The sequence below is a fragment of the Neoarius graeffei genome, chromosome 7, assembly GCF_027579695.1.
Source record: "Neoarius graeffei isolate fNeoGra1 chromosome 7, fNeoGra1.pri, whole genome shotgun sequence".
Classification (NCBI taxonomy): domain Eukaryota; kingdom Metazoa; phylum Chordata; class Actinopteri; order Siluriformes; family Ariidae; genus Neoarius; species Neoarius graeffei.
The window spans coordinates 11,694,368-11,722,312 of NC_083575.1; the positions used below are offsets into that span (position 1 = coordinate 11,694,368).

A 27,945-nucleotide genomic window follows, 5' to 3' on the forward strand; every position below is an offset into this window, starting at 1 on the left:
TACAAGGATTTTCTATAATTTAATTTTCCTTTGAAATCAAACAAATGCTACAAAAAAAGTGTCTAAAAACACTGACAACACACAGCGACAAACCTGCAAAATGAACACACAGGCATTTAGGAACCTGAACACCCACAAACATAAAACTGGGGACATATCCAACAAGTCATTGTGTTAGAGGGACTTAATTTAGGAGAGAGGGATAAAATAATCACCTCAGATAAAACTGAATTTTGGACAGAGTTAAAAGGAAATTACAACCCAAATGCTTGCAGAAGCATTTCTCAGGATGAGAACGCAGCATTTCCACTCCATTCCTTAGGATGAGAACGCAGCGAATTTGTCATGTTTCCGTCTCTGTTACAACCAGTGTCAAACCCCAAAGGTCTAAAATCTAACATACACATGCATGCATACACCATACAAAAAAAATAATAATAATAAATCCACAGCAACTAACTTTTCAAACACACAAACAAAGAAGTGTCAAAGAAAAAAAGTGCAAGTGACCACACCGGGGAGCCACTGGGATGCTGAATATAACAAAAGAGGTTTGAATTCAGCATCATTAATACAGAGGGAAAACCAGAGCTTTTGGGGTGGGGAGGACGCTCCATGTGCGTTCCTGAAAAGGGTTAAAGCACTGGGCTTCGCTTGAAGATCTGTGGCACTCGAGCGAAGTGGAGATGGTTACGATCGTTCAGGTTCTGCCATTCATCCAGCGAGAGCAAACGGCTGCTGTTACGCAAACGGCTGCTGTTACGCAAACGGTAGTTTCTTCAGGAATGGAGAAATCACATACATACACACAGTTACCTCATAATAATGCCACAGTGTGTGGAAAAGGAAAAAAAATCCCTAAATTTGGCTACTGAATCAGCTTCATGGATGGCTAACGAATCACTCCGTAATAAATATGAATTTTGTGACCATGATTATAAAAATCCCCGTTTATTATATGTATATAATTATTAGCTGTCTGCAGACTGTGTTCCTCTTTGTTTTTGTTCCCACCCACACATACCAGTCAACCTGCCCTTCGCCTCCCACAGCGTCAGCGTACCTGCGGGTGAGATCAGACGGGTGCTGCCACTTTCTGCCCTCACTTCCACTTCCCTGATTGGCTACGGCATTCATGAGGTGCAAAAGCTCAGTCATTACACCTGTGAAAGTGACCAAAAAAGAAGACACGTCAGCAAGCAAACTGCAGACTGTGTTCTAGAGAGGAAATCTTAATCGCTATTAAAACAATACATGATTGCAAATGTTCCTCATCACTGATTCCTCTAACTGATTTTCGTGGTGAAACCAGCCATTTAAATTTTACCATCTTCCCTGTTATCCGTCATGTGTCTCGTTACTGAGTCCACATACACCTTCTTCTCCTTCTCCCAGTCCTTCTCTCTGAACAATATCACTGGTCTGCAAACCACACAAAACAGATCAGTCGACTTATAAAATACAGCCAAGCACAAACCCAGATTAGTACGTGTTTAAAATTATTTTTGACTTGATTCCAAGCAGGGCTTTGAACCGGTTCAAGGAACGAAAACCGGGAACTTTTTCTATTTCACATGGAACAGAAACGAAACCAGAAACTTTATTTTTTATGTTCCGGAACAGAAACGCTTATTAAGAATAATGGCAACCGGTTAATACCGGTTTTTATTTTGTTCCTCAAAGTTTCCGTAGCCTACAAATAAAAAAAGTCATTCTTCTCCTGCGCAAGTTTCTATGACCCGCTGGGGTTCACTTCCTGTGTGACGTTCGCTGACTGAATGGAGAGAGCGGGAGGGTGGACTACTATCACGTCTCCACATTTTTTTTTAAAGATTTTTTTGGGGCTTTTTTCACCTTTTATTGGATAGGACAGTATAGAGACAGGAAATGAGCGGGAGAGAGAGACGGGGAGGGATCGAGAAATGACCTCGGGTTGGAATCGAACCCGGGTCCCTGGATTTATGGCATGGCGCCTTATCCACCTGAGCCACGATGCCCCCTCCACATCTTAAATAAGAGGTAAATATTGCAGTCTATCGTTATTCAAAAACGTCAATTTCAAACACGATATCAATATATTTGTCCACGTTAATGAGAGGCTCGTGAACATTAAATGACGTTAACCTCTGTTAGCCTATCGATGCATAGGGCCTGACTAGCCTTTGGTAACACACTAAACGAATTATCTTTCATTTTTGGCACTTTTTCTGTTTGTATAGATGGGAAGACATACTGAGAATCCAAATCGCCAACATTTGAAATAATAATTGTTTTGAATTATTTCTTGTCTTATTTAACCCTTTGATGCAAAACATGGGTCAAAAGTGACCCGGCTGAGTTTTTATCTTCTATATCTTTGCAATAAATTAATTCCATCATTCAGTATTCAAGGTATTCCTCAATTAACTTGTTTTTGATCATACATACATCCTTATTTTATTTTTTCCTTTCTTACTTTTTGAATAAAAACACTTTTTGTATCACTACCCTTCTAATGCACAACATGGGTCAAAAACGACCTGCATTCATTTTCCAGGTTATTTCATGTATGGCTGAGTGTTTCTATGATATACTTTTGAAATAAATTCATTTTGTCATTTACTTTTCCAAATATGCAGTAAATATCTTGTTTTTGTTTAGCACAAATCATTTTTATTTTTCCTTTCTTAAGTTATGAACAAGCACAGCTTTTGTAATTCTACATCAAGTTTACACACATGGGTCAGAAACGACCCACATGCATTTACTCCAGCGTTTGGTGGGAACTGTGAATTGTGCTTGTGTCAGACATTTCACAGCTCAGCACAGCGCCCTTTGCCCATCTAATACATGGAAGTAATGTTTTTCAGTTGTTCTAACATTACCTTAGAAAAAAATTGACTATGTTTAGGTTACCTTGAGAGTGAGTAGATTACTTGTCAGAAAGTTACAAGTAATTACTATTAGCTACCGAGCTGTCGACATATTCTACTTTAGTTAGCTAATTTTATTGTAGTTGGCTTAGCTAACTACATACTTAATAAATAAATAACTGGCCCCATTCACTGCTAAAGTAACTACTTGAAACAAATTATTATTATAGTATTAAGACATTTAATTTTAAATCAGGGTGGCACAGTGGTGTAGTGGTTAGCGCTGTCGCCTCACAGCAAGAAGGTCCTGGGTTCGAGCCCCGTGGCCGGCGAGGGCCTTTCTGTGCGGAGTTTGCATGTTCTCCCCGTGTCCGCGTGGGTTTCCTCCGGGTGCTCCGGTTTCCCCCACAGTCCAAAGACATGCAGGTTAGGTTAACTGGTGACTCTAAATTGACCGTAGGTGTGAATGTGAGTGTGAATGGTTGTCTGTGTCTGTGTGTCAGCCCTGTGATGACCTGGTGACTTGTCCAGGGTGTACCCCGCCTTTCACCCGTAGTCAGCTGGGATAGGCTTCAGCTTGCCTGCAACCCTGTAGAACAGGATAAAGCGGCTACAGATGATGAGATGAATTTTAAATCACACTTGGATGACCCATGTGTAGTAATATAAAAAGTATTTTTGTTCATAAAGTAGGAAAGAAAAAATTAAATTAATGATTTGTGGTAATTAAAAACAAGATATTTAAAGAATACTTGGAATATTCAATCATAAAATAAATTGATTTCAAAAGATAGAGCAAAGAAAAACTCAGTCAGCATGAAATAACCTGGAAAATGAATGCGGGTCATTTTTGACCCATGTTGTGCATTAGAAGGGGTGCGCATATGTTTTGCATCAAAGGGTTAATGAAGGTTGTAATAGAATTAGCCTACATTTGGCTTAAGCTGGATGAGACAGAGACATAATTTTATAGCCATTTGTTAAACAGCTGACAGGGAACGTAATTAACCGTTCCGGGAACGAAATTTTTTTGTTCTAACCGGTTCGGGAACGTCTATTTAATGGTGGAACCCAAAACCGGAAACGTTAAAATTCCGTTTCTGTTCAGAACGAACCAATAGGAAAAAAATTCTGGTTCAAAGACCTGATTCCAAGCGACTGATGATCATCTCCCCAACCCCCGTTTTCTGCAGGCAACAAATCATCAAAGCAACGTGAGAGAGTTATTAAACTTTAAATGAGACAGTTGTGCAGCACTGCACTCTATACTCCTTGGCAAGGGTTGTTATGAAAAAGGAAGAACTAAATGTTAAGCGCTTGGGTTAAAAAGGACAGAAAAAGCTACCCATATTTTTCAGATTATGACTTAAATTTGCAGTCAGGTTTGCAGATACGGTACTAGAACTGGGGCTGTATGTCAGAAATGCACTATACAGCCAAAAGTTTGTGGACAACTGACCAAAACATCCATGTGCTTTTTGAACATACAATTCCAGATTTAGTGCCCCCTTTTCTGTTATAATAACCTGCACCCTAAAAAAAAAAAAAAAAGTTCAGTGGAGTTGAAATCAGGACACTCGGGTTCTTCCACTCCAACCTTGGTATACCATGTCTTCATGGAGCCCGCTTTGTACAGGGGTAATGCTACAGTATGCAAAGATGTTCTATAAAACTACGTGCTTCTACCTCTGTGGCAACCGTTTGGGGAAGAACTGCATATGGGTGTGATGGTCAGGTGTCCACATACTTTTGCCCATAGAGCGTATCACATCCTAAGAGCATTTCATTGCTCAAATGGAGGTGAAAAGGGCAGTGTTGCATTTAAAAACCTTTTGAAAAATCAACCAATATGAAGACAAAAGTGGGAAGAAATTAAATGTCCAGTAAATTATTACTTTCTTTTTAAAAGCCATAATCTATGTCATGTTGCCCAGGTCTAGTGCACTACAACTAATGCACAAGAATTTGAGTTGAACTGCTACGCAAACAAGACGGCAGGAACCTTACGAACACCTTCAAACGTCTGAGCCAATGATCCAGTGAAGTGAAGCTCAGAACTGCTGAGGAGAGAACTCATTACAAACAGCAGCAGAGCGCCCCCTATTGGTTAAAAAAGAAAAATTTGATTATCAGGTATTGAGGACATAATTCCCTGACTTGGAAGTGACGTCAAAGCAAAATAGAAACCTGGATGTCAGCCATGTTGGTGGAGATACAAATGCGGGGTCAAGCGACATTCCATACAAAAGGTAGCCACGCACGCGCAACTCTGTTTTTCCACTGCTTTAAGCGTTCTTTTAGCTCTGCCATATCTTTGTGCTGTATAGGGTTGTGGTCACAACAGTACTCATGACCGTGGCACGTTCTGAATTTTTAGAATTCCATCTGTGATTCGGAAAGAGGGCGAGGAAACTCTGACGCTTAGTACGGAGAGGAGACGATGTAGTGGCTGGCTGCTTTATGTCCCGGGGCTCCCTCATGCCTGCGTTACCTTCTGGCTCTCCCCTTTTAGTTATGCTGTCATAGTTGGTTGCCGGAGTCCCTGCTTATACTCAGTGCAATATGTATACTGCTCCTACTTATTCAGGTGACATTGGGCATACCTAACAACCTGGGTTTTCTTTCTCTCTCCCCCCCAAATCTGTCCCTCTGAGTTACATGGAGTCAACAGGAAATCTTTTGGTGGAGAGGGTGAAGACCTCGACTGGCTATCGTAGCCTGCAGGGAATCGGCCATCAGACATTCTGTCGCATGTCCCAGACCCGGTGAAATGTAACTGAATTGTCTTGGCTAAGGGTCCCATCTGCATCCCATCATTGCTGAGGAGTGTGCTCCCATCACCCAATCAAGCATCCAGCCAGAGCAGGTCATGATATTTTTTAACCATATTAACATGCCATTGTTGTGTATTATGTCTGATGTCAAGACTCTCGTCTCTGCGAGCCTACCACACAGACTTAATACTTGTCATTTTTAGGGCATACCTAACAACCTGTGTTTTCTCTCCCTCCCTCCCCCCTCCAATCTGTCCCTCTGAGTTACATGTTGGTCCTGGGATTGAGATGCTGGCCTCTTCTGCCCCTCGGACCTGCTTGATCCAGCCTGGTGCCCTGTGTCTGGTTGGAGTTTTATCACATCACTCCTGTGGAGGACGGCCCCATGAGGACAGTTGAAAGTCACACTTGGAGGACGCTCTGGACTCTTACAGTAATCAGGGATGTGATTTGGGGCTGGTGAAATTATCTGAAAATTTTAGCCAGGGGTCTGGAGGCCGCAGGCCCCCAGCTGGTCCAGGGCAGCACCCTGGTGGGGGGACAAAGTAGTCAATGAACCAAAGTAGTCAAATTTTGAAATGCAAGGTAGAACTGTCCAGACAAATCGCCAGGTCATCACAGGGCTGACACATAGACACAGACAACCATTCACACTCACATTCACACCTACACTCAATTTAGAGTCACCAGTTAACCTAACCTGCATGTCTTTGGACTGTGGAGGAAACCGGAGCACCCGGAGGAAACCCACGCGGACACGGGGAGAACATGCAAACTCCGCACAGAAAGGCCCTCGCTGGCCACGGGGCTCGAACCCGGACCTTCTTGCTGTGAGGCGACAGTGCTGACTGCTACAACACCGTGCCGCCCTTAATTTTTTTTTTTTATTGCTGTAAATTTTGTTAATTATGCCTTAGATATCACGGTAATGTGTAAATAATGTAATGTATCGACACTGGTTGTAAATTTAATTAAGTTCATTTCATTCATTCATAATTATCATACTTTTTTAAAAAATAATTTAAAAAATAATAAATAAATAAATAAATTTAACAACCTGGCTGATAACACTGGTCAAGATGATGTTGACACTTCTCTAAAACGAAACTAACTTTATATAGTAGCCTCCATATACACACACTGAAGGCTCAATCCCAAATCACTTCCTCCTTCCTATACAAGTGCCCTACACCGCACACACAGCGAGCCCCTGTAGTCTCTCTAGTGCACTCTACATGCCTTATGGAGCGGTTTGGTCTTCAGCGCAACAGATTTCCTCTTCATCAGCGCGGTGGAGCAACAGGACAGGGGGCGTTTCCAGCTGCGCAGCGCTCACTTTCACTTGGCCTGTTAGCCAGAGCAGGCAGCTGCAACACATATTTTGACTTCCATGCTCCAAAATAGGATTAAATTATAAATAAATGCCCTTGACAGACTTGTGTTTAAGCGGTGCGTTAAAGCTCTTGCTAGCTACATGGCTAAGTAGCAACAAGCCTGAGTGTAAAGTAACAGAACTTCACTGCTACTAGCAAGCCGTGCTAACTCAGAAGCTAACTCTGGTGTCGGGTCTGTTCCCTGAGCAAATGTTCCAGTCATTTTACACCCAAAGTGGAAATATTTCCGCGGACTAAATGACGAACGGCATCTCCTCCTCTCTTTCCTTTCCTCTCCTCTCCGCCCAGTGCGCCGGTACATGAACTCCTTCCGGGTGACCGTCAGCCAACCTCTCGCCTCCCTAAACACACACACAAAGCCCACTAGCTCGACCCAGACAACCATGTCCTGTCAAACACACTCGGCTCTGCCACGTCGGACAAAACGCACACATAAAAAGCTGAGTTTGTTCGTGACCAAACGACACACACTCGCAGATAACACGCTGATGCGTAGAGGGGCCTCCAGCAAGCACGCCATCTCTCTCTCCCCCTGAGCGAGAGACGATCCGCTCCGACCTGAACAAATGTCTCACGGTATTATGTTCAACGTCTGTAGCAACCTCTTTCTCCAACCATTCCCAGCGGAACTTCTTTTTCACTATTCTGTCGATTTCTTTAACTCGATTTGCATTTTTACGCTCGATCACGGAGGCTGTCATCTTTCAACTCTTTGAAGCGAGCTTACGTACAGCTATCTAACAAGCGCGTTCATTGGTTGTTACAGAGCGATGGGCCAATCACATACCTCGTTTCATCTCAATGACGGAATTACTGAAAGTCAGAATGAATAGGATACGAATGCGGATTTTTGAGCGAAAAATCGGAAAAAAATTTTTTTTTCAAATTTTGAGGTGAAAAAAGCGGAATTCCGCGAATTCGCAGAAAAATCACATCCCTGAGTAATGCTTTTATGGCTAAGGACTACAGTTGACTTGCTAACTTTAGGACGGCAGTTGTCATGAACAGTTTTGCACTCAAGTTTCCATCAATGAAGAGTTCAGGGGTGATAGCGTTCCGGCGCCGCGCCGGATTTCCGGCGTACCGCCGCGCCGGGAAAAAAAAAAAAACTAGTTCTCCCATTATCCTGTGTCATTCTGAGATGCACAGATAGACAGTAAAGGGAATTCGGAATTCCCTTTACTGTCTATCTGCGCATCTCAGAATGACACAGGATAATGGGCGAACTAGATTTTTTTTTTTTCCCGGCGCAGCAGTACGCCGGAAATCCGGCGCGGCGCCGGAACGCTATCACCCCTGAGAGTTTATAACATCAACGAAACTGACTTCATGTTAAAACTGTTAATGTTATAGTTATGTTGCCTGTTGTTGCCCAAATGAGGATGGGTTCCCTTCTGAGTCTGGTTCCTCTCGAGTAGGGGTCGACCGATAATCGGCCTGGCCGATATATCGAGCCGATATTCTGCATTTTTAGGGTTATCGGTATCGGCCATAATTTCCACCGATATGCCGATAACATGCCTTTTTGCAGCCATTTCGTTCCTAACGCGACTGTCACTGCACGTCCTTTCCTGCACTCGCCTCTCTGAGTTCAAGAACACGGTCCCACCCACCACAACATCTGATTTGTTTGGCACAAGAGATATAGCCAATCGACACGTGTAGCTAAACGCTGTGAACCGTTTCAAGGCGGCCGTACGGGCACTCAGGCAGAAGCGGCACAAGGGATACAGCCAATCAGCACGTGTAGCTAAACGCTGTGAACTGTTTCAAGGCGGCCGTACGGGCACTCAGGCAGAAGCAGATCCCACTTCAAGGTAAGGACACGCTGCTTTTGCCGCAATAAGTCACAAACACACAAGTTGCAAAAGCACAACATATGTTTACATTCTTCATCTACCACTCGTTAAAATTGTCCATTTGCATCTGTGTAGCCAGGCAAACTTAGCTTACGGAAGGAAGCACTTGAATTAGCCTACAACCAACTAGTCTCGCTGAAACCACATGTAATGCTTCCTTCACTACAATATAATCCTCCTAAATTGGGAATATTAGGCTTGGGCATTAAAAGCATTAGAATGTAGATGGTTACTTGTTAAGTTGTTACATAATAGGGAGTGATAGCCTACTTTATGTTTGAGTTTACTTTTTAAAAAAATGCTGCAGGCAGCTCCCTACACTTGATTTGTTATTTAAAAACTACTTGAAGTTGGTAAGTCTTACTTAGTTCTTAGTGTAAAAGAATCCAGAGTGTATTTTCATTTATTTTCCACTGAAAATGGTGAGCTGTAATATAGTAGGGAGTGATTTAATTTTTTTTACTGGTGAATATTTATTTTATTTCTCATTTTATTCTAACTAATGTTTGACTTTATTGTACAAATGCTGCTGGCATCTCCCCGCACAAAATTTCATGTTCAATTTTACAATTAAACATACATTTCATGGATATGAAGGTCTGTGTCAGTGTGTGCCATGTTTAATTTCATGTGAATTATAATGTTTACATTTATCGGTGGCACATATCGGTTATCGGCATCCCAATTCCATAATAATCAGTATCGGTATCGGCCCTGAAAAAAACATATCGGTCGATCCCTACTCTCGAGGTTTCTTCCTCATGTCGTCTGAGGGAGTTTTTCCTTGCCACCGTCGCCACAGGCTTGCTCATTGGGGATAGATTAGGGATAAAATTAGCTCATGTTTTAAGTCGTTCAAATTCTGTAAAGCTGCTTTGCGACAGTGTTTATTGTTAAAAGCGCTATACCAATAAACGTGACTTGATGAGTACTGCTGAACAACATCGGCAGGGATGATCTAACAGAGGCTAAACCCAAAACAGCTCGTGTTTGCAGTGATTATTTTAGGCCACCCATTTTTTATCTTTAGGTTCACAGATTTTTTCAACATATTTTTGATGTCGGTCGAAATAAAAATAAAAGTGTCCTGTCCAATTTTTTTTTTGCATGGCAAAATTTCAATGTCGGATTAAGATGATAAAATAATTTAAATTCAAGAGACACACTTTACATACATACACACTATATATATATATATATATATATATATATATATATATATATATATATATATATATTAGTGTGCGCGCGTGCGTTCTTGTGTACAAGTTTATAACATGAACATTCCAGTACTTACTTCTCTGAAGGTATGTGGTCATATGACCGTAGAGCTCTCATGAGCACATCGAAGGCTGATACGTTCATGCTACTTGATTCGATAGGACTCTCTGCGGCACCATCCTCTTCTAATTCCACAGTCAGATACTTGCAGCCAAAATCGCGAACTAACGTTATGGCAGGCATATTCGGCATCGCGCTCGTTACATCACCTTCTTTCTGAGAACCAAAGATCGTTTTGATCTTTTCGTTTACTTTCAACACTTGAGAGACGGAATCGGCCACGTTTTGGTTAGTGAGACAGTGAAAAGACTTCTCTTTACCACACTTTATGCTGACGTACAGTTGAGGCGATAGCTCGGAATCCATGCTGTCAGCGTCAGCCATGGTCAGCACGAGGTTGACACTGTCGTAAAGCGGTCGTAAATACCATAAAAACATTCAAGTGAATACTCAATGACGTAAATAGTTTCGTTTTCGGACTCGGTTGAAGTGGATATATACAACACGCATTGTCGTTTGTATTTGCGATTCTAATGCTTTTTACTTAAAGAAATATGACCTAGTACCAGGGATACTGTGCTGTTACAAGAAAAATATGTGACTTTTTTTTTACATTTCTTTTTGTACGTTTCAGCAGTTAAAATAAAAATACGCACAGACTTTTTTCTAGCGGTAGTATTTAACTGCCGTCGGCGGATCCGTGCTCCGAAAAATCTAAAATGAGTCGCCTTATCTCAGGTGAGATTCAAAAGCTCTCTCAATATCATCATGGAAGAATTTTATAGCGTGTTGCGAGAATTTTGCTATAAAATGAGCGCTCTCGTCGTGGTTCTAATTTTAACACGCGTTACCATTTTGCTCCTAGGAGCGCCAGCAAAATTATACAATAGAAACAATCCACTCAGAAAATCGCCCATGTTTCGTCCAAGGTCAGACTTGTTTCTTCAGCAGCCAAACCAGATAGAATGCGATATCTGGGTACGCCATGGCCAGTAGAAACGTCTTATCTTCAGAAAAGTCTGACTTTTTTTTTTATTAAATAGTATGGGTCAAAACCACACACACATCTATCTTCTCTTTGTATCGAATCGTCGCTTGACCATTCAAATCGTGGTAATACTGAAAAAATTCAGCATTGTTTACAGACACGCTGCCATCCTAGTTGCCACCATTATGGCGGACGCTCATGACGTAGCACATTTTGATCACATGGTTGCAAGTCACCTATACTGTCTTTACTTGAATATGGAGCCACAAACAGGTTTAGAAGACTAAGTATTTGGACGCGGAGATGACTGTTTTAGTCATCCAAATCAATCTGTCGGTCATGCAAAAGTTACAGATGCCAAACAAAGGCCGAATCCCATTTCACCCCTTGGACCAACCCCTTGGCCCTTCCCCTCCATTTTGCGCGTTCACGTGAAGGGGTAGGGGTATCCCAATCCCAGTTAACGCGGAGGGGTAGGGGAAGGGGGAGGGCTTCTGTACCCCTCCAAACGGAGATTTTCCTGGAGCTGACTCCGAACGAAGGGGTTTGAGTGATTTCCCACAATGCCATGCGGATTTCAGAAAGATGGCGGTTCCCGCGGCGAAAGATTGTCATAAATGTATTTTCTCCATTATTTACGTGTTTTAAGTTGTTATCCAGAGGAAACACGCCGCTTGATTCGCTTTCGAGCTGAGAATGAGCAGCGATTTCTGAAATCCAAGCTGCTGCTAAAAAGCTTTGGGAGTGAGTATTGTTTTCGGTTGCTTGACTGCGTACGTTTTGTTCTGTTATTCTCGCTTTTATTGTTTACATGAGTGTTCTGACACCTCATTCTGTCGGATGTGGTGCACGAAGCGCCAAAGATATCCCATTCAGTGGTGTTAGTTAACAAATCACACCCTGCCAGCAGAGATTTCTGGTTCTGCCTCTGACTGTAGCGGCTGGTCGCAGCCAATGACGCATTTGGTCGCGTTTTGCTAACGTAAACGCTGACGGAGGTACGCGATGACGTACGCGATCGTTGAAGGGCTATCCCAATACGTAAGGGTTGAATTTCAAGCCCTATCCCTTGTAGCTCAGTTTCAAGGGGAAGGGCCAAGGGGAAGGAGGAGGGGAAGGGGGAGGGGTAGAAATTAGAATTGGGCCAAAAGGTGTTCACATATCGAGCATGATCGCGGCGTATGAATTTCTTAACGTTTTTTTAAATTATGTATAATGAACAGAATGTGTCAGTACACATTTAAAATAGAATCTGAAGATCTGCAAGGAGCTAATCCAAGTAGAGCACCTTGGCACATCTTTGAAGACGTTTCTTCGGCCCTCAGATGCCACGTTCTTCTCTGGCCGATGATGTGCTGTTGTTTTGGCTGCTTCTGATTGCTGTGTGTTGGGCAAAACCACCTTTGACTTCACCTAAGCAGGACATATGGTTATTGAAATCTATCCGAAGCAGAAGATCACTGATGTCAAAAGTCCAATTTGCATACGTTTACAATAATCTTAAACATCACCTTAAAAAAAAAAAATGAATTTTTTTTGGGTCAAACCTGGACCTGAAGAGACAATGTACTCTCGAAGCTGTCTGAGGCGTCTGTTTCCTCCTCAAACGTCACTTGAATCCGGGAGTCTGGCTGCTGCTGACTGACAGACAGCAGGTCCTCGTCCTCCATCGCCTGGTTAGCAGCGTGCTTCCCCTGATCGCGGCACACTGACGACTTGTGGATCGACGTGCCTTCATGCACCAGGTTAACCTCTTTATTCTCGTTAACGTTCAGGAAGGGGATCGTGGGACGCGTTTCTGTATTACTGGCGTCCAAATTCACACGCACACTTCGGGAACTGGCAGAGGAGGTTTTGACAGGCTGGCAAATTACTGAAGGTGAAGACCAGCCTTCTTTCTCCAAGTCTAGTTTCGGGCTTCGTATTGGAGATCGCTTCCGAAATTTGGCCAATGGGGTGGACGTGATTGGGATGTTCATCGGTGGTGTTTTGTCATTTGGCAAATTTGGGACAGTAATTTTATACGATTTTATAAAACGCACATCGTCACCTTTGATGACGGCGCTTTCCGCTGTGACCTTTGACTCCGCCGGGTCAGCTGTGTAACATGATTTTGTAACATAACCCTCATTGCTTCGAGTTTGTGCATCTTTGCCAAGCGAGCCTTGTTTTTGCCTTGAGCTACAGCCCTCCTTGACCGGAAGCTGCTCCTCATAAGAAGTCTGACAGCTCTGAATGAAATCCTCCAGGCCATCAGCACTAACATCAGCACAGTCAGTTGGGTTCAGGCACATGATCTCATCCACATCGCAATCAAACGGAAAAACATCCACGCCGTCTTCATTGTGTGCAATCACCGGGCTGATTGAGCGAACATCACTAAATGACACGCTGCTCTGACCATCAATCCAGCCCAGGCCTAATGATTTCTGATCAGACAAAGTTTTTTCGACCCTTTTAATCTCATCTAGTACGACGGAGGACTGCGTGGAGACGAGCCTCACTTGTCGGAAAGTATCGAGTGAATCTACGACACAGGCTGAATCTGGAGAAGGGTGTTCAGCAAGGCAGGGTTTTTTCACTGGAATATTGTCGTACGTCTGATCAAGGCATGAATCATCCAATCGCCTCTTACGTCCAACACATGCCCTGCTGTTCCTTAACTCAACTTGCAAGTTCCAGGCAGGACTGTCAGGATTACAGGACGGATTGACCGAACAGGTATTGGCGGCTTCCGATAAGACCATGCGTGAATAATCGGAGAGGGGTTTCAAGTGCGGAAAATGTCTCGTCTTATCTGAGCCACGTTTACAGGAAGCTGTCTTGATGGGCTGCTTTCTATCTGCCATCATGAATTAGACAGTGAAACGATGTCACAATAACTTTACACAGGACTGGTGACACCTCGAGAAAAAAAAAAAAAAAAGGCAATCATTACATTTCAGCAAGCAAAAGGGCACACAATCTACATTCCCTTGTCTTTCGATTACGTTCATTATGTCTTATATTGAATATTGTTAGTTTTTTTTCTTTATCAGACATCTAATTTTTTAGGTTTGTTTACCTGACATGTTTCGACGTACGACTGTCGTCTTCCTCAGAGTGTCACCGGATGTTATTGGTGACGCACCTTTTATCAGCTGATGTTTCCGAAGGCGTGGCCTTCCTGTCTGGATTGAAGATAATAAACATCAGCGCTGGATCAGGGAGGCCATAGAGATCCGTAAGTGAAGCCCGAGGACCATCAACCGAGATGAGGGAGCATACATGCTCTCCCATACCTGGAGTGCCATCTTGCAGGGGACGAACTGACAGTAGAAGGCGTGACTGACCTGTCAATCCAGACAGGAAGGCCACGCCTTCGGAAACATCAGCTGATAAAAGATGCGTCACCAATAACATCCGGTGACACTCTGAGGAAGACGACAGTCGTACGTCGAAACGTCAGGTAAACAAACCTAAAAAATTAGATGTCTGATAAAAAAGAAAAAAAACTAACTACATTTCCTTGGTTTAAAGGTGCTGACTGCAAAGTCATCTTGAATTTTTTTTTTTTTTTTTTTTTAAATCGCACATGGCATTTTCCTAAGTCCCACAAGAACAGCATCATACAGACAAGATGTGATCATTTTGATGTGCTGAGGGTTGCTTTCCTCCATTTTGGGACCGTTTTCCTCCCTCTTGAGGTAAACAGTACGGCCCTACAGAAACAGACGAACACAAAGAGCTTGAAATCCATCCATTATCCCCGTAACCGCTTATCCCGTGCAGGGTCGCGGGCAAGCTGGAGCCTTGGTGACTATGGGCGAGAGGCATAGGCTTAGCTAGCGAGCTGTGCAGCTGTTTTCCACGGCCAATTCTCAAAAAACACGGCCATAAATACCCAAACACGGCCTATACATTTTATACTAACCCGTGCTAAGGAAGCCAGTGAGGCACTGAGTGAAAAATAACCCACGAACACAGGGAAATGTAATCATTTTAGTTCGACAGGCCTCAAGTGCTCTTGTGCTCTGTTCTGAATTACGGCTGTTGTTCAGTTCTACTGTGCGACAGAGTTTGTTCTAACAAGTAATCAGTACATTAGAAGTCTACTCGGCCATTTACTGATGGCTAATTAGTAGTTTGTTAATCAAACAGGGTGTGTAGTGAGGAGCTGGAAATCATGGAGCTTACTTTTAGTTTTATTTATTACACAGTTATTTAAATGTTGTATTTGGGCAATTCCATGTAAATGTCAACCTCACCATGCAAAAATAAAGCAACATGTAATACATCAAAACCACTCCCAGAGATATCACCTAGGCCTGTATTTTACAGATGTGAATAAGTTGAACCAATTTGTAACCAACCTAATATGTCACTGTCAGTCTTTCTTTCTTATAATGTAAACCCCAAGCTAAAATCAACTTTGATCATGTACAATTCTATATTATTGCCACAAGCCACAGAAATGTATGCTAAAATCCACAAAACAGCAAAACAATAGCCATCCTAAATATTATTTAAGAACTTTGATAGTTTTAGCTGATATTTAGAGAGTTTTTCAAAGGGTTATGGTGGTTAAATTGCTGATTTTCTAAACATATGCCATGTCTATTTCAGATGCGTCACATCCATAACGGAATTATGTCACATCCATAACGCTGATTTTTTCTTCCTAGATTCTGCTTGAAATAGAAAATATTTTAAACAAAGGCTTTTTTTATTTTCAGCTAAGACTCCTTTATTAAATGCATGCCTGCATTTGGATATTATGTTTGCAATTTCACAGAGTTTGATGAATATGTGTAGTCACCCTGGAAATGGGGTATTTTTTCCGTCACATCCATAACGCATGTCTTTTTTGGCATTTTCTAGAGTTCTAAATGTACTATGGGAATTCTTTTTTTCCCATGACTTCTCCAATATGAGAGGTCTTAAAAATATACAACAAATTTTAAAATACTGGAAAGGAATAAAAATTAACTAGGTCAGTTGTTGCCATTTTGAGTCCAAATGTCACATCCATAACGCTGGAATTGCTCATTTCACGTTTTAAATCTAGACTAATATGGTGATGCAATGTCTCACTGATGGCCTCTATAATGATTGCTGTTCTCTGTTAAAAGCAGTTTTGTTATACTGGGAGGGGCATACTGGTTTACCTCCGTCTGTCCGTCCATAACACCCTTTTTGTCAGCAACCACAAATCATAGCTACTTGGTTCATAGGCTTAGCTAGCAAGCCATGCAGCTGTTTTTTCCACGGCCAGTTCTCAAAAAACACGGCCATAAATCCCCAAACACAGCCTATAAATTTTATACTAACCCGTGCTAACCAAAATTTTGTGAAATTTTGTTGTTTTGTGAAGTAATTTTGTGTATTTATGTGGACGGTCAGCGATTTCCTGGGGCAAGCCCAGCGCTTTCCATATATAGAAGTTAAATTGAGAAAAAATTTACCGCCAAAAATGTAGCATTCATATTGGTCAGACTTTGAAAAGAGGCTTGAACGGAAGCACACACATCTGTAGTCATGAAGTCCTTCAAGAGACTGGTGTTGTCACACCTGAAGGTCATCACAGATCCCCTGCTGGACCCCCTGCAGTTTGCCTACCGGACAAAAAGGTCAGCGGATGATGCAATCAATATGGGACTGCACTACATCCTGCAACACCTTGACTCTGCAGGGACGTACGCCAGGATCCTGTTCGTGGACTTCAGTTCAGCGTTCAACACTATCGTTCCAGATATCCTTCACACCCAGCTCACTGTGCCCTCCTCCACCTGTCACTGGATTATAAACTTCCTGACTGACAGGAAGCAGCAGGTGAGGCTGGGGAGCATCACATCCAGCACCCGGACTATCAGCACTGGCGCCCCCCAGGGGTGGGTGCTCTCCCCACTGCTCTTCTCCCTTTACACCAACGACTGCACCTCAAGAGACCCGTCTGTTAAACTCCTGAAATTTGCAGACAACACAACAGTCATCGGTCTCATCCGAGACGGTGACGAGTCTGCATACAGACGGGAGGTTGAACGGCTGGTCTGTTGGTGCGGTCAGAACAATCTGGAGCTGAACACGCTCAAAACTGTGGAGATGACAGTGGACTTTAGGAGGAGCCCCCCCGCCGCCCATCACCAACAACATTGTGACTGCTGTTGAAACCTTCAGGTTTCTGGGTTCCACAATTTCCCAGGACCTGAAGTGGGAGACCAACAGTCACCATCATCAGAAAGGCCCAGCAGAGGTTGTACTTTCTGTGCCAGCTCAGGAAGCTCAACCTGTCTAAGGAGCTGCTGACACAATTCTACTCTGCCATTATTTGGTCTGTTCTCTGCTCTTCATCACTGTTTGGCTTGGATCGGTCACCAAACACGACAAGAACAGACTGCAAAGGACAATAAGGTCTGCAGAGAAAATTATTGGTGTCAGCCTGCCCTCCATCCAAGACCTGTACCTGTCCAGAGTCAGGAAACAGGCAGGTAACATCTCTGCAGACCCATCACACCCTGGTCACAAACTGTTTAAACTTTTCCCCTCTGGGAGACGCTACAGAACACTGTACGCAAAAACAACCAGACAAGAATAGTTTTTTCCCCTCAGGCTGTCTCTGTGATGAACAGCTAAAACCGGACTCAAATATCAATAAACTGTGAAATATCTGCACACTTATACCGTCATTCTATGCACACTGTATATTTATATTTACTAATTCATCCTTGCGGGGCGGCACGGTGGTGTAGTGGTTAGCGCTGTCGCCTCACAGCAAGAAGGTCCGGGTTCGAGCCCCGGGGCCGGCGAGGGCCTTTCTGTGTGGAGTTTGCATGTTCTCCCCGTGTCCGCGTGGGTTTCCTCCGGGTGCTCCGGTTTCCCCCACAGTCCAAAGACATGCAGGTTAGGTTAACTGGTGACTCTAAATTGACCGTAGGTGTGAATGTGAGTGTGAATGGTTGTCTGTGTCTATGTGTCAGCCCTGTGATGACCTGGCGACTTGTCCAGGGTGTACCCCGCCTTTCGCCCGTAGTCAGCTGGGATAGGCTCCAGCTCGCCTGCGACCCTGTAGAAGGATAAAGCGGCTAGAGATAATGAGATGAGATGAATGAATTCATCCTTGCACTATGCTGTCTATACATATATCTACGGTACCCTTCTACATGTACATAGCTTTTTGTTTTGCTTTTTCTACACTTTTTATCTGTTTGCACTAAGAGAGCCAAGTGAAACCGGAGTCAAATTCCTCATGTGTTCACATACCTGGCAAATAAAGTTTATTATTATTATTATAACTGTGGACCGTGATCTGATGCACTAAGTAACCAGGAATCAACTCGGTTTTTTCCAGTGGAAGTTTGAGTAATTATTCATGCACAATTTACGCATTGAAAGTCCTTTCTACTTTTGCAACGGCCAAGAGATCGTTACGGTGTCGATAATTGTAGCCGCTGCTCTATGGTTTTTTTTCTTATATCCTTAGGGCCTCTGCATGCTCTTGCGACAAGGCTTTCGCAGATAGCTTTTCGCAGACAGTTGTAATTTATCGTTGAGCGGGGAGTAATAGGCGTGCGCGATGTTATTCACCACCACAACACAAGGGGGCGCGAAGTCGCGAAATCGTGAGTGGAGTGGAGTGTTTATCCTCCGGTTACTTATAATGACTAGAACTGGAGTCGTATAGATGTACGTACTTCCTCACTTCCTCGATCAACCGCTCTTCGTGCTGCTCCATCTTCGCTCGTGTTTTTAAAAATGGCGGTCGTGAAAACAAACCAAACCGGGAAAGTAGGGAAGCGGAAGTGCGTGTACAGCGGATGTAGAGTGGACCAATCAGAGCCCTCTTGTCTGCAAGGCTTCTGCGGTGGTCACAATTTTTGGGAGGTGCGCGCAGAGCGTCTGCGAAGGTGGGGGGGCTACGCAGACGCTATCTGCGACGCCGTCTGCGAGGACTGGGTTGTCAGCATAAATTGGCCTTTAGCCTATTTAAAAGTGTGTTTTTATCTTTGCTTATAGACTGTTTTTAGCATTGTAAGAGCCAAATTTTGTTTTGGATAATATTAATAAACCATTATGATTAAATAAGGGTTATGTATATTAAACATATCTGTACTGAGGTGGTCTCTGGAGTTTACACAGAACAGAGTGACAACCAGTGCTTTATGGGACTTATATACAACACACACAAAACCTGGAAATCGTTTCACAAGTGTTTTTTTTTTTGACACCTGAATTACATCATCCGTATAAAATGTGCAAGTTTATCTTCAAGTCCTCAGAGTCTGATCATTTTTGTCACCAAAACATTAACCAAATCTACACAGCTGAGTTCTTAACTAGCCATGCAAGATAAAACTAGGCAGACAACATACCGTTCAATAATTTAATGTTCAGTTTTTATATAATGGTTATTAGGGGTGGGCGATATATGTCGTCTGCGAGAATATCGTCATTGTTGTTTTAACGATGTGCAAATTTACATTACCGAGTATTTAAATGACTTCGCCAAAAACAATGAAACGCACGGGGAAACTGTTCACATGTTAATATACGGCGCAGCAGCGCTCCCCACAGCACGGGAGTATTCAGTCACACGACTAGTGGACCTACGCGATCACATGACCTCTCGCCTCCACTTTGCAACAGGTCAGCAGTGCATGGTGATGAGAAAATGCAGGCATCTCCAGTCCCTGAAGCTACTTCAGATGATTTAGTGCCGAGGTGCGGGTCTACCTCTCTGGCATGGAAATGGTTTGGTTTCGAAAAGACAGACGTAGATCAAAAAGACTGTCATATGCAAGATTTGTCGAAAATCAATCAACGTGAAACAGAGCTCCACAACGAACATGTTTCACCACCTCCGAACCAATCATATGAGAAACTTCGAGACTCTGCTGCTCAAGAAAAACCAAGCACAAGCAGGCCACCTAGTCAGCATACCCAACAGACGCTTGCTGAATCATTCAGCAGAAAAGTGCCGTATGAGGAAAAAAAGTCAACGATGGCAAGACATAAATGCCATCACCAAGTTCATAGCCGATGCTACCGATCCAGTTGGTGGAGGGACAAGGCTTTATAGAACTTGTGAATGTCTTAGACGCGCGATACAGTGTGCCTAGTCGTAAATATTTCAGCAAAACTGCTCTCCCCACCCTGCATGATTCAACTCGCAAAGCTGTGATGAAGTGCAAAAGGTGACACTTCACAACAACCACCGATTTATGGTCGAGCAGAACATCGGAGCCATACCCCTCTCTGACCGTGAATTTCACTGACGAATCTTGGCTACTTCGGAGCTAAGGTTTGCAGATGTCCTATTTCCCAGACGACCACACAGGAGCCAACATTGCCCTTGGTCTGAAAGATGCCCTCGCATCATGGTCGTTGAGTGAAGAGGGCATGGTTTGCGTAACCACCGACAGCGGTGCAAACGCCGTCAGTGCACTCAGAACTAACAACTGGAAAAGGTTACTGTGCTTTGGTCACCGGCTTCATATCGCAATTGGAGAGTCATCATTTCAATATTCTTATCTATTGCAGTTGATATGAAATAGCAATGCAAGTGTCAATGTCGAGAAAAGTGAAAATATGTATATAACATTTTTTTATAATATATATATACACACAAGAAAAAAATGTATATTTTTATAGGCCTAGGTTTTTTGTTATTGGACACTCACTCACTAAGCCTATATGAAATTAACTGCCATTTTAAACTGCAATGCATGGTATTATAAGGTCAGCATACCGTACATGGCACTAAATGTTACATCATTACACTGTTAATTGGCTAATAATGATATTCCATTTCAAATATTTTCCAGACGAGCATGCGTGATACTAGGATAGACCGAGCCATTGGTGTCTGCAAGAAGGTGGTTGGAACCTTTTCCAACAGCTTGAAATTGAGGAAAGCTCTGGATGATGCTCAAAATCAGCTGAAGCTCCCAGAGCATAAACTCATCACAGAATCACCAACAAGATGGGGCTCAAGACAGCGTACGATCGAGAGATTTATTGAGCAAGAAAAGGCCATTCGTCATGTGCCAAGTGCAGACAAGACGCGCAGACATCTTATCCCAACATGGCAAGATGTTGATGTGCTAGAATCAGTGAGCAAAGCACTTAGTCCGCTGCTTGAGTTTACAGATGCCCTTTCAGGTGAGCAAGTAGTAACAACCTCCTACCTGAAACCCGTCCTGTCATTATTTAACTCTGAGGTCCTGGCAGTGAAGTCTGATGATACAGATCTCACAAAAAAAAAAAAATCAAATCAAGGAAACCATTCTGGATTACCTCAATACAAAATACAGAGTGGATGGCATTTTAAGTGTGGGATCCACACTTGATCCATGGTTTAAAAACCGTTACAATGATGATCAGATGATAACGTCACCAATTTCCTCTGAACTTATGGCTATGGCAACCCAGGAAGAGAGCGATTCTCCAGGCACCTCAACTACTACAGCTCAAAGTGCTGCCGCTGAAGGTGGAGCAGATGGTGGTGACACCAATGAACCAGCCAAAAAGATAAAGAAGTCTTTCGGCAGTTACTTCAAAAAACAAGTGAGAGGGAAGTCACAGGCTACTGCCATAGAAAAGGAGCTCAAGAGCTACCTTATGATACCGGAGGTGGACAGTGATCTCAATCCACTTGAATGGTGGAAACCACAAGAGATAAATTTCCCCAGACCGGGAAAGTTAGCTAAAAAGTATCTGTGCATCCCTGCCTCAAGCAGCCCTTCAGAGACTGCATTCAGCACAGGAGGAAATATTGTGACATGTCACCGGGCTTTACTCAAGCCTGACAATGTGGACAGACTGGTGTTTTTGGCACATAATTTGAAGTAAAAAACCTGTTGGCCTAGAATGTTCAAAGTTCTGGCATCTGTCCTTAACTGTGATAATACTGGGTATTTTTACTATTTGAGAATTGTGGATTTTTTTTCTCAACATTGTATTTTGTTTACAAATCTCTTTATTTATTTGAGAAAACCTTTTTAGTAAAGGGGTTTTTATTTTTAGTGATATTTTTGTACAATCCTGGACAGAACTTTAAGTTTAATAAGGCCATAAGCACTTGCTGCTGTTGTGTGCAATAATTCTCATGGACGCATGGAGCACTTTATTACAAGAGTTCAATATTTCTGCATAGTAGTTCAATTAAGTTATTTTTGTTTAAAGACAATAAATGTTTTCCTTAAACACTGTGCCCATTATTGTAATCTCCAAGTAGGTATAACTCCGAGAATTCCAATCACATTTTTAAAAATATCGACTAATTATCGTTATCGTCAAAATCCAAAAAAATAGAGATGATATTTTTTGCCCATATCGCCCACCCCTAATAGTTATATATAAATGTATGTTAAATAGATAAATAAATAACTGATAAAACCAGTGATGGACCCACCGTGTGTTAGTGCGCGCGCGAGCGTGTTAGTGTGTGCATGCTAGTGTGTGTGAGTGTTAGTACGGGTATGTGTGAGCGTTAGTGTTTGTGTGTGTTGGTGTGTTAGTGTGTGTGTGTGAGAGAGACTTAGTGTGTGCATGCTTGTGTGTGAGTGTGTTTGTATTAGTGAGTGTTAGTATGTATGTATCTGTGTGTGTTAGTGAGTTAGTGTTTGAGTTAGTGTTTTAGTGTGAGTGTGTTAGTGTGAGTGAGAGAGTTAGTGTGAGTGAGTGTTAGTGTGAGTGAGTGTTTGTGCAAGAGTTAGTGTGCGTGTGTTTGTGTGAGAATGCGTGAGTGTTAGTGTGAGTGTTAGTGTGAGAGTGTGAGAGTTAGAGTGTTAGTGAGTTGTGAGAGAATGCGTGAGTGTTAGTGAGTTGTGAGAGAATGCGTGAGTGTTAGTGTGAGTTTGAGAGTTAGTGTGTGTAAGAGTTCGTGTGTTAGTATGTGTGTGTGTGTTTGTGCGTGTGTGAATGTTAGTGTGAGAGTCAGTGTGACTGTGTGAGTGTTAGTGTGAGTTAGTGCGTGTGTGTTAGTGTTAGTGAATTAGTGTGAGAATGTGTTAGTGTGCACGCACGAGTGTTAGTGTGAGAGTGTTAGTATGTAAGTGTTAGTGTGCGCACATGAGTGTTAGTGTGTGTTTGTGTTGGTGCGCGCGCGAGTGTGAGAATGTTAATGTCTGAGAGTTAGTGAGTGAGTGTGTATGTGAGAAAGAGTTAGTGAGAGCGTGTTAGTGTGCGCGCATGTGAGTGTGTGCATGTGAGTGTTAGTGCGTTAGTGTTAGTATGTTTGTTAGTGTGAGTGAATGTTAGTGTGGTACTGTGCGAGTGTTAGTGCGCGCGCATGTGTGAGTGTGTTAGTGTGTGAGAGAATGTGTTAGTGTTTCTTAGTGTTCGTGTGCGAGTGTTTGTGTGAGTTAGTGTGTGAGTTAGTGTGAGAGTGTTAGTGTGAGTTAGTGTGAGTTAGTGTGAGTTAGAGTGTTAGTGTGAGTTAGAGTGTTAGTGTGAGAGTTTGAGAGAGTGTGTGCGAGCGTGTGTGAGAGTGTGCTTGTGTGTGTGAGAGTGTGCTAGTGTGTGTGTGGGAGTGTGCTAGTGTGTGTGTGGGAGTGTGCTAGTGTGTGTGTGCTTGTGTGTGTGTGGGAGTGTGCTTGTGTGTGTGGGAGTGTGCTTGTGTGTGTGGGAGTGTGCTAGTGTGTGTGTGAGAGTGTGCTAGTGTGTGTGTGAGAGTGTGCTAGTGTGTGTGTGAGAGAGTGTGCTAGTGTGTGAGAGAGTGTGCTAGTGTGTGAGAGAGTGTGCTAGTGTGTGAGAGAGTGTGCTAGTGTGTGTGAGAGTGTGCTAGTGTGAGAGTGCGCTAGTGTGCTAGTGTGTGAGAGAGTGTGCTAGTGTGTGTGAGAGAGTGTGCTAGTGTGTGTGAGAGTGTGTGCTAGTGTGTGAGAGTGTGTTAGTTAGTGAGAGTGTGAGAGAGTTAGTGTGTGTGAGAGAGTTAGTGTGTGTGAGAGAGTTAGTGTGTGTGAGAGTGTTGGTGTGTGTGTTAGTGTGTGAGAGTGTTAGTGAGAGTGTGCGAGAGAGTTACACTACGTTCACACTGCAAGGCTTAATGCTCAATTCCGATTTTGTGAGGTCGTTCACATTAACAAATATATGCGACTTGTATGTGATCCTCAGTATGAACGAAAAGCGACCTAAAAGTGTTCCGCATGCGCATTGCAGGATACGACGACGTCACACGCAGTGAGCATGGCCAGTGTTTACGGAAGTAAAACCGCCCGGTTGCGGTATGACCCATCCAATCTAGCTTGAATAGCTGCATCCCCCCAAATGGAAATCAGCTCCCTAACCTCTGCGTCCTTCCATTGAGAAGATTCAGAACCTTCACAGCCCGAAGCGTCCCTCGCATTGATGTCATGCGCAGAGGCGCAGATACGTTTTTTGAACTGGGGGGGACAAAGCTGCCAGCAAACCAACCCCAACATGCCTGTCAAACTTGTTGTGGGTTACCATAGCAACCAAGCTTGAGCTCGCAACCTGTGCAGTCTGCACAGCTCAACCAACCGAATATCAGTCTTTGTTTTGTTTTATGTGAGTTGTTGCAACTATGTATACACTGCCGTGCACCTCAATAAACCGAATGGTAATTAGTCTTTTGATTTTTCCGTGAGGTTTGCCTTATGCAAAGAAAGACAGCATAGACGTTTTTTCCGCCCTATAAGTGGGGGGGACCGAACGAGGTGAATTTAAATCTGGGTGGGACGAGTCCCACCCTCCATCTGCGCCCGTGATTATGCGCCATGTTGTTGTAACTTTTTTTGAGAGACCCGCCGCCTACTTCAGCGCAGAATAGTGACGTTTGTGGCTTGTTGATGACGTGTAAGTCGGATGAATGTGACCTGGCGGTTCAGACTGAAGTCGCATATGAAAAGAGCGGATAGGAATCGGAATTAGGACCACATATCCAAACGGCCTGGGTCGGATTTGAAAAAATCGGATCTGTGTCGTTCATATTGTCAATAAAAGATCGGATACAGGTCACATATGGGCGAAAAGATCGGATTTGAGTCACTTCAGCCTGCAGTGTGAACGTAGCCTTAGTGTGCGAGAGAGTTAGTGTGTGAGAGTGTGTTAGAGTGAGTGTTAGTTTGAGAGTGTTAGTGAGAGTGCGCTAGTGTGTGTGAGAGCGAGTGCGCTAGTGTGTGTGAGAGCGAGTGCGCTAGTGTGTGTGAGAGCGAGTGCGCTAGTGTGTGTGAGAGCGAGTGCGCTAGTGTGTGTGAGAGCGAGTGCGCTAGTGTGTGTGAGAGCGAGTGCGCTAGTGTGTGTGAGAGCGAGTGCGCTAGTGTGTGAGAGAGCGAGTGCGCTAGTGTGTGAGAGAGCGAGTGCGCTAGTGTGTGAGAGAGAGTGCGCTAGTGTGTGTGTGAGAGTGCGCTAGTGTGTGTGAGAGAGAGTGCGCTAGTGTGTGAGAGAGAGTGCGCTAGTGTGTGAGAGAGAGTGCGCTAGTGTGTGTGAGAGAGAGTGCGCTAGTGTGTGTGAGAGAGAGTGCGCTAGTGTGTGTGTGAGAGAGTGCGCTAGTGTGTGAGAGAGAGAGCGCTAGTGTGTGTGAGAGCGAGTGCGTTAGTGTGTGTGAGAGCGAGTGCGCTAGTGTGTGTGAGAGCGAGTGCGCTAGTGTGTGTGAGAGCGAGTGCGCTAGTGTGTGTGAGAGAGAGTGCGCTAGTGTGTGAGAGAGAGTGCGCTAGTGTGTGAGAGTGCGCTAGTATGTGAGAGAGAGTGCGCTAGTGTGTGTGAGAGAGTGCGCTAGTGTGTGTGAGAGAGAGTGCGCTAGTGTGTGAGAGAGAGTGCGCTAGTGTGTGTGAGAGAGAGTGCGCTAGTGTGTGTGAGAGAGAGTGCGCTAGTGTGTGAGAGAGAGAGCGCTAGTGTGTGTGAGAGAGTGCGCTTGTGTGTGTGAGAGAGTGCGCTTGTGTGTGAGAGAGTGCGCTTGTGTGTGAGAGAGTGCGCTTGTGTGTGTGAGAGTGCGCTTGTGTGTGTGAGAGTGCGCTTGTGTGTGAGAGTGCGCTTGTGTGAGAGAGTGCGCTTGTGTGTGAGAGTGCGCTTGTGTGTGTGTGAGAGAGTGCGCTTGTGTGTGTGTGAGAGAGTGCGCGCTAGTGTGCGAGTGCGCGCTAGTGTGCGAGTGCGCTTGTGTGCGAGTGTGTGCTAGTGTGAGTGAGTTAGTGTGAGTGTGTTAGTGTGAGTGTTAGTTTGAGAGAGTGTTAGTGTGTTAATGTGAGTTAGTGTTAGTTTGTGAGTGTGAGTGCGCGCTTGTGCGCTAGTGTGTGTGAGTGCGCTAGTGTGTGTGCGCTAGTGTGTGTGAGTGCACGCTAGTGTGTGTGAGTGTGTGCTAGTGTGTGAGTGAGAGAGTTAGTGTGTGTGAGTGTTAGTGAGTGTTAGTGTGCGAGAGTGTTAGTGTGTGTGTTAGTTTGTGAGAGTGAGGGAGTGCGCTAGTGTGTGTGAGAGTGCGCTAATGTGTGAGAGTGCGCTTGTGTGTGTGTGAGAGTGCGCTTGTGTGTGTGAGAGAGTGCGCTTGTGTGTGTGAGAGAGTGCGCTTGTGTGTGTGAGAGAGTGCGCTTGTGTGTGTGAGAGAGTGCGCTTGTGTGTGTGAGAGAGTGCGCTTGTGTGTGAGAGAGTGCGCTTGTGTGTGTGAGAGTGCGCTTGTGTGTGAGAGAGAGCGCGCGCTTGCGTGTGAGAGAGCGCGCGCTTGCGTGAGAGAGCGCGCGCTTGCGTGTGAGAGAGCGCGCGCTTGCGTGTGAGAGAGCGCGCGCTTGCGTGTGAGAGAGTGCGCTAGTGTGTGAGAGAATTAGTGTGTGAGAGAATTAGTGAGTGTTAGTGAGAGTTAGAGTGAGTGTTAGTGTGCGAGAGTGAGTGTTAGTTTGTGAGAGTGTGTTAATGTGAGTTAGAGTGAGTGTTAGTTTGAGAGAGTGTGTTAGTGTGCTTGTGTGTGAGTGCGCGCTAGTGTGTGAGTGCGCGCTAGTGTGTGAGAGTGCGCGCTAGTGTGAGAGAGTGCGCGCTAGTGTGTGTGAGAGTGCGCTAGTGTGAGTTAGTGTGTTAGTTTGTGTGTGTGTTAGTGTGTTAGTGCGAGTGAGAGTGAGTTAGTGTGAGAGTGTTAGTGAGTGAGTGTTAGTGTGTGAGAGTGTGTTAGTGTGAGTTAGAGTGTTAGTGTGTATGAGTGTGTTAGTGTGAGTGAGTTAGAGTGTGTGTGTGTGTGTGAGAGAGTTAGAGAGTGTGTTAGTGTGTGTGTGTGAGTGTTTGTGTGTGTTAGTGTGTGTGAGTGAGTTAGAGTGTTAGTGTGTATGAGTGTTAGTGTGAGTGTGTTAGAGTGAGAGTGTGTGTGTGTTAGTGAGTTAGAGTGTGTTAGTGTGTGTGAGTGAGAGTTTGTGTGTTAGTGTTTGTGAGTGTGTGTGAGTGAGTTAGAGTGTGTTAGTGTGTGTGAGAGTGTTAGTGTTAGCTCACCTGGGCCGGTGTTCTTGTGCGACTCTATCGGGAGTTAGCATGCTAGTTTAGGACACAAGTTCAACAGTTAAGTTAATAAATGTTTCCTCGTGTTTATTGATGTTTCGGTTGAGCAGGTGCGCGGTGAACACTTTCCTACCTCAACACCGACCGCGAGCAGAATGTCGGCGGCGCAGCTGCTGCCGGTGCAGCGCAAACCTCCGCAACCTGGTCTCAAAAACTGGCGCGCGCGCGCTGCCACTCATATTTATAGCTTTTGGCGCACAGCGTGGTCTGTGATTGGCTGATTTGTGAAGCGCGTGCTGGCCGTCCACGTGCATTTACAATCCCATTTCAGGCCATTTTGAGAGTCTCTCTCTCTCTCTCTCACTCTCACACACTCTCTCTCTCTCACACACA

At 44.1% G+C, this 27,945-nt stretch overlaps 1 protein-coding gene across 2 annotated transcripts; it reads right to left on the reverse strand.

Annotated features, from left to right (window-relative positions):
- On the reverse strand, window positions 1-27,755 carry LOC132889099 (uncharacterized). 2 transcript variants are annotated; one of them, XM_060925266.1, is made up of 7 exons: window positions 27,686-27,755; window positions 27,547-27,588; window positions 12,696-14,052; window positions 12,437-12,561; window positions 1,328-1,422; window positions 1,064-1,163; window positions 1-777 (listed from the first exon to the last, which is right to left on the reverse strand). In XM_060925266.1, exons 3-7 carry the CDS (start codon window positions 13,998-14,000, stop codon window positions 636-638), a joined length of 1,767 nt encoding a protein of 588 aa, XP_060781249.1. In that variant the 5' UTR covers window positions 14,001-14,052; window positions 27,547-27,588; window positions 27,686-27,755; the 3' UTR covers window positions 1-635. The 2 variants fall into 2 exon arrangements, with proteins under 2 accessions (XP_060781249.1, XP_060781250.1); XM_060925267.1 differs by lacking the exons at window positions 1-777; window positions 1,328-1,422 and having other exon boundaries at window positions 1,089-1,163.
- Window positions 27,756-27,945: the final 190 nt, after the last annotated feature.